The 6,909-nt window shown below is 40.6% G+C and overlaps 1 protein-coding gene across 1 annotated transcript; it reads right to left on the bottom strand.

The window, feature by feature from the left end:
* Nucleotides 1–371: 371 nt before the first annotated feature.
* osr1 (odd-skipped related transcription factor 1) lies at nt 372–6,616 on the bottom strand. Its single transcript, XM_079635905.1, has 3 exons — nt 6,365–6,616; nt 2,192–2,869; nt 372–1,427 (listed from the first exon to the last, which is right to left on the bottom strand). Exons 2-3 carry the CDS (start codon nt 2,848–2,850, stop codon nt 1,295–1,297), a joined length of 792 nt encoding a protein of 263 aa, XP_079492031.1. The 5' UTR covers nt 2,851–2,869; nt 6,365–6,616; the 3' UTR covers nt 372–1,294.
* Between the last annotated feature and the right edge of the window lie 293 nt (nt 6,617–6,909).

The raw sequence follows: 6,909 nt of genomic DNA, 5'->3' as shown, positions 1-6,909 counted from the left end.
TCTGTAATGGGCCGATTCATCTGGGCCTGTAAGAATGACTGGCTCTGGTGATCCTTGTTCTTTGAAGCTTTCAGCTGCTAATTCTGGAGTTTAAAAATAGATCCGCCCAAGTTCACCTTGTTTAGTTAGAGTTTGTGCCGAGTCAAGGATCTAACACTCCAGATAATTCTAGAACAAGTCTTTTTTTTGTCTCTCTTAATTCCCCACTTAACCTCTGAATTGTGTTTGCAGGTGTGTCTGTTTACACTGATTTCTCTCTGAAACGTGAACTTTCATGCCCTCTGATCTAAAGCTCCGAGAAAGAATAGAGATGCTCATGAGGACAGCAGCAGATGTCGTCCCCCAGGCCATTGTGAAGTCAATCCATGTCTACACATCGCAGATCATTATTTATTGATTTATTCAGTCGAGTGTAGAGCACATTGTTTATCCCTGCTTTTTGTTTAATGTTGAATTAGTCTGTGAAGACAAATCCCCTTTATTTGTGCCAGTTGTACCCATGTATCACCAGATTTAACATTTCCAAAAAAAACGTGCTGAGAAGGATTTTATATAGGGTTAGGATTTGCATTACGACAAACATGCATTTGATACAGAAATGACTATTTATTTTCAAAAAATAAGTTTAAGGAATCCAGTGATACATGTAAATAAACAATAATCAGATTAAAGTGCCAAATATCAGTTATACAAAAAGGAATCTGTACAAAAGGAGGAATTACATGATTGAAGGTCTTTGGTGAGAAGGAATGGCTGCTCGACTGACTTTGGGTTTTAAATGCGAGAGCTTTGGTGGGCTCTCCGTAACTGCATAGGTCCGAGAGTCTGCCTTCATCATCGACAATGTCAACAATATCTAGAAAAATCACTGTGTACAAAAATAAAACAACAGATCATTCGGAATGGAGCAGTGCAGATTAAAATCACAGATCTCACTTTAGCTGTTCTCTTTGGTGTCGGCGCTCTTCTTGCTTATTTGTTCTTTCTTAAACAAATCAATCAGTTTGATTGTCTTAAATCCATGTTAAAGCTTCTGCTCAGTCCCGTGATTTCTCATCCGGGTTCTCCATTCCTTTGTTTCAGTCAAACTTTAAGGCATCATGGCTGTAGGTTATGGAAGGATGCCTTTTCAGGAAGCTCTTTGGTCAAGCCTAATCCATCTTTGGTGCGTGAAGCCGTGCGCGGAGGACCACGGCCCTCAGATGGAGTCTCCGTGGCCTTGGAATGACAATGTTTTTGGCTGGAGTCACTAGGTTTTGTTTTATAGTGTCCCCATTGATTGAAGCAGATGCCCTCACTTTATCTTGGCTGGTTTGAGCTCCTTGACCTGCATGTGTAATGTTTTGTGGACAGCAAGAGTTCTGGACTGACAGAAACCCTTTCCACACTCCTGGCATTTAAATGGCTTCTCTTTGGAATGGATGTACCTTTAGAAAAAGAGAGAGAGAAAGAATAGTTGCGGTTTGTTAATGGATGTAAGCATGTTTACAACTTAAACAACACAGATTTTAAAGTGGTCGGAGCATTTTTCTAGGATTACATATCCTGCGTTTCAGTATTCTGCCAAAAATCTGAACTATTGAAATGATGGCGATTTTAAATTGAAGTGCAGTAGTTATATCTGCCATGTCATGACAAATCTGTGTGTCTGCAAATGTTAATTAAATCTCATACATGATGCATATCTAGCGATAATTGTCAGTGAGGAGAAGAGCCAAGATCATTACTGAAGAATTGAAGGAGATTGTTCAGCATGTCTCAACTAATTTAAATCATTCTTATAGTACTGGAATATCGAATGTCATAAATCACCAGAGCAGGTGTGGTTTAAAACAAAACTGATTTCTCTGCATCTGTTGAGCTTGAGGCTTAACTTTAACCACGTTAACTCTACGCACAAATTGTTATTTTATATAAAAATCTGCATAACATTTAATACTTGCATTATGTGTGCATATAAACCTTTTTTTAAATAACAAGCATTTAACATTATACCCGGTGTTATTTTCTAACTGGAATGATGGGAGAGTATTACCAGGTGCGGTAATGCTTGATGAGGTCATGATTGGAACAGAATCTGCAGGAGGTTGGGAGTTTGTGGGTGGGCAGGAGTTTACGTTACTGTACGCTTTATGTCTGAATGGGCAGGTATAAGCAGGAATGTGTTTCTAGATCAGCTGTAAATCCTTACCTGTGGTCTCTCAGGTGGTCCTGCCTCCTGAAGGCCTTGTGACAGATGTCACAAGTGTACGGCCGTTCGTCTGTGTGCGTGCGCTCGTGGATCAACAGGTTGTAGGACTTAGTGAAGTGGCGGCCACAGAACTTGCACACAAACTCCTTTTTCGTCTTGGACGGAAGTCGTCCCCGGCTCGGTTTTCTTTCCGGCGAGGAGAGCTTGGCCACATCCAGCAGGCAGCCCAACGAGGGCGAGCGAACGTGCCCGTTGTTAATGCTCAGATCTTCCGCCTTCAGGGCGTCGTCCTGCGTGGCGGCCGCTGCCAGGTTGGCAAAGTCAAAACGAGGTTTGCTTTTGCTGGATGCTCCAGAACCAGGCCCGGGGGATTCCTGCTTGGGCTGGACGAGATGGGGGAACAGAGGGATTGAGGGTAGAGGGAAGCGGGCGTCCACCAGGCCAGGCAGCTTGGAGAAGGTACAACGTGGCAAAGTGAACGGTGGGTAGCCCAGAGTCCACTGGTGCAGGTGGACGGCATGCAGGGCACTGAAACTATATATGCTGGGCATGTGGTCGGCGGGCAAATGCAACCCGTTGGAGGTCTGAAGGAAGGAATAGTTCGCCAGCTGCAGAGAGGGATGAAGAGGCACGGGTGCTGGGAGCGTCTTACTGCCCATGTCTGATTCCAGAAAGTTTCTGTTGGAGACAAAGACAGAAAGAGAAATAAGTAAAGTAAGAGCAAATAACACAGTGTCTCAAAAATAATACACCTGCAGACATCCATTGAGAATATGCTCCCTATGTTTACATTTTCTGTTATAGTATAGGCCTGTATTATGCGTTACTTGGAAACAGTTTGTTTTAGGTCCTTACAGGCTGAAGGGACTTCCCTAAAAAAAAAAAGAAGAAAAACACGCGCACACACTCACGTCAAGACATAAACTGCACATGTCAAGTGAGACACCTTGTCTGACATATTGAAAGAGCACACTTCAACATGAGCACAAAGCAATGCTCAAGCCTGCCAGATGAGTGTGTGTGCATGCATGTACAGTTTGGTGTGGGCGTCTTCTGAATGCCGAAAATATGCCTATGGCCATGAAGACGAAAGACAGTAGGTGACATACCTGCGTCAACTGTTTAATCAGGTTGGATGAGAACAGACACAAAGCACAATAACTCCTCTTTGTCTCATAAGGAACTACAAGCACACTCACACTCAAACAAACAGGCTTGGTGTGTGTATACAGTGTTACTCATATCGTCTGGAGAATTTTTTTTTCACACAGTTTTATAAGTACCACGTGAAACGAAACAGTGTGTTGTGTGTTATTGTGAATACAAAACGAGACTATGCCAGATATGGTTCTAGTTATGATGGATGAGGTCAAAGCGCTGCAAATGTTGTACAACATTTGAAGTCATAGCCGTTGTGTCATGTTTCTAAAGTTCAAGAAAGTAAAAAAAATAAAGGGAAAAAAAAGGAAGTCACACTCACATCTCTAGATTTTTTTTGTTTAGCTAAAAAGTCTGAAATGTAAATGACGACGCTTATCTTGTGTGTATTTCTGTCTTGAATACTCATCATGAAGCGGAGAGGGTCTGATCTGCGGTAAATAAAAAGTGAAATAGCCCTAATTAGTCTTTCTGAAGCTCAAAGCTCCCCCGGGGATTTGGACGCTCTGATCATGGCGCAGAAGTAATTGACTTTTACTTACGGGGGTCATTAGAGGAGATCAGGACTCGCTCCCGAGAACAGGCTCGTACCCTTAACCCTTTGAAGTCTACATACCTTTAAAACGAGTGACGGAGGGGAATGTGTTAGGGAACTATCTGCTTAACCGCTAAATCTAACGCCAGTTGAAAGTTTTGGGGGGGAATAGACATTTCTGAATTGTGGGATTTCACAAGTGCTTGGACATTTTTTTCCGGTACATTGTTGGCTAATTAGTCGGATTTGCGCACTGTGTCTGGATAAATCTCCCAGATTTTGTCCCCCACGCCAGGCAGAATCAGTGTTGTGGGGCTAAAGACGTCTATCCCAGACAAGGTGGTGAAAGAGTCTCAAAAATCACACCACAATTTGCTGAGCTCGTGGTCGGCTACCCCCATCCACCCTGGGATACAGATCTCAAATGTGACATGTCCCCCTCAAAATGTGGTGCAATTTTTTTATATATATCTTATAGGCCTCTATATATCAAAACATATAGGCTAGCCTAGGCCTAAAGTAAAATATGATTTGTTTAATGTGAAACAACCATGCATTTGCAAACACCCATCAGTGTGTAAATACTGCAAGAATACTGTCAGACGAATGGCAAGTGCCTCTGTCTATCAGTGACCCTCCTTATCAATAACTGTGATTGCTCAGCTTTCATCAGTTGCGCGTTGAGCGCGCGGAGGTCATAAGTGTTTTATCTCTCTGTAGGTGTGAATGTGCGCCTGTCGCGAGTATGGAGATCACAGAGAAATCTCGACGTGTATTACAGGATTTAATCTCGGTCTCGGGGTTCATGCGTTAACGACGAGTCTTTGGTCAATTGTCCAACGATTATCAAGTAAGTGTATGTTTTCCTTTTTCCGCGCAGCCCCCCGAGAGGATGTGATCACTTAACCCTGGAGAGAGGGAAACACACCATTCATTAAGCACCGCCAAACAGTTGATTAAATATACAAATATATGTAAGTATTGTGGAGAAGGCCTAGCGCTTTATTGTGGGTTCAGTTTGATGTAAAACGCATGTGCCTGTACTATATCATAAGGGAAATAATTGACAGTGTAATATTTTAAAGTACTGAATAATGGCTAGAGCATTTTTGTCAGATTCATACTTGATGCACTTTGTGCAATCAGATCAAAATATATAACAGTTAAAGCTGAAAAGGTCACAGTACAACTACTAAAATACTTATTAATTTTAAATGCCTATAATCTTTGAACTGATGCAATATCGAAATCCTTCTCTCTATAAATTAGACAAATTGTGTGAGCATATAGCCTTAAATGTTTTTATATGAGTAATTTCTGACAGGGGGCATCCAACAGATGTGGTCATTAATTTATGACAAAACCATTTTAACATTAATATTTTAGGCTAAAATGCTAATGAAATACTAAAGTTATTAATATCTAAAATGTTTCAATTGTTAGGTAGATTTAGATTATGTTTAAATGTCTTGTAGAACAATTTAAATGGAAAAGAAATCATTCTGGGACAAGAAAAACATTTATTTATACATTGGAATATTTTAAAATATGGCTGCATTATTTAAAACAAAAAAACAAATATAGGTTATTGGCTAGATATTATTTTAAAATGAATGACGTTTTGTTTTTTTAAATATTAAAAAGCTCGCAGTCGTTTGATTAATTGTATCCTACCTACTGGATTTTTCTGGGAGACTAAATATATTTTGTTTTATTTTTGACCATTTTGATGCTTCCACAAGACGTAAGGTGAACGAATTGCGCTTAAAATAAACCGAAACAAACGAATAACTGCTAATTTTCTCAACACCGAGCATCACTGTAAAACCATTCAAACCACACGCGAACCACAACTCGAGATCACACACCACAAGGCCTCGCATGGCTTCGAAAAAAGAAAGTTTTCTACATATGCACAATACAATCTAAAGTTTACAATTTACTTGAACGAATTTGTTACAGTTTTTGAACGAAAAACATTGGGTGACATGAGAGCAGCTTCGAGGCTTTCCACAGACGACATTTGTGAATCTTAGTTTTGTTTGAGTAACATGTATCTAGTGTAAACAAATTATTTTATTCCCACAACAATATTTTAAACGTATTGACACCATTTATAATCAATAAGAATTTGCAACGCGCATCCCACCTGTTGATCACTGACCCGATCACAATTAAAGACCATCATTTAGGCTACACATTAGTTACTTTGCTGTGACTTTTATCTGCATTAAGCAACAAATTACTTAGACTTTGCAATGAAGTTAATTCAACAACTGTTCCAATAATTTTCTTTAAACAGCTGAAGTGTTACAAGTTGTACCCGTCATGCTTTACAAGCAATTTCTCGCTTTACTAATTCATTCTGAAATGCACTTGAACATCACACATTTGTAGTTCACGTCTTGTGCAGGAAATCATTGACAGTGCAATAGTAAAAGCTTGTCAAAAATATTCCAAAAAAGCTAGAAAATATTTACCAGATCTTGGTGAAGCAGGGCGATCCAAAATAAGTTTTAGAGTCACTTAGTTTTCCCACAGCGTTTTTAAGTTCAGTGCAAAACTCTCAGGCGCATCGGAGAAATGTTCGTCTTCCTCAGCATGTTCTCGCAGCAGAGACACGGGAAAACCCTGAAGTTCGCACAGCTGTGGTCCAGCGGTTGTGCGCTGTGAGTATTTGGTTACTCGGGGTAGAAACTCTCTCTCTCTGTGTCTTACTCTAGCTCTGTCTTGTGGTCCCAAAGTCAAACCGCCTCTTTATTGTAACCCAACCCGCGACGTCACACAGCCAAACCCCCAAAATACTGAAGTGAAGTTTCCTCCACTGGTACAGCAGCCCTCAACGCCGAAGGACCAAACGCATGCAGACTTTTATCCCAGGCATACATGCTAGAGGACTGAACTGAACTCCACTGCGACTTTTGAAACTTTTACGTTCACTTGCGCGCTGATTAGGACGGTAAAAGGAAAGGGGAAAATAGAAATAATTAAAATGAGAACATTTCGCATTAAATTTGCTACAATG

The sequence above is a fragment of the Phoxinus phoxinus genome, assembly GCF_949152265.1.
Source record: "Phoxinus phoxinus genome assembly, chromosome: 14".
NCBI lineage: Eukaryota > Metazoa > Chordata > Actinopteri > Cypriniformes > Leuciscidae > Phoxinus > Phoxinus phoxinus.
Note: the sequence above shows the minus strand (reverse complement) of the source record. Positions and strands in the feature narration are given on the sequence as shown.

What these genes read in the sequence shown, in the direction of transcription:
- osr1 (XM_079635905.1), bottom strand. Translation starts at nt 2,850, where the DNA reads ATGGGCAGTAAGACGCTCCCAGCACCCGTGCCTCTTCATCCCTCTCTG. An exon ending in GACCACCTGAGAGACCACAG is followed by an intron (nt 1,428 to 2,191) that starts GTAAGGATTTAC and finishes CTTTTTCTAAAG; the next exon opens with GTACATCCATTCCAAAGAGA.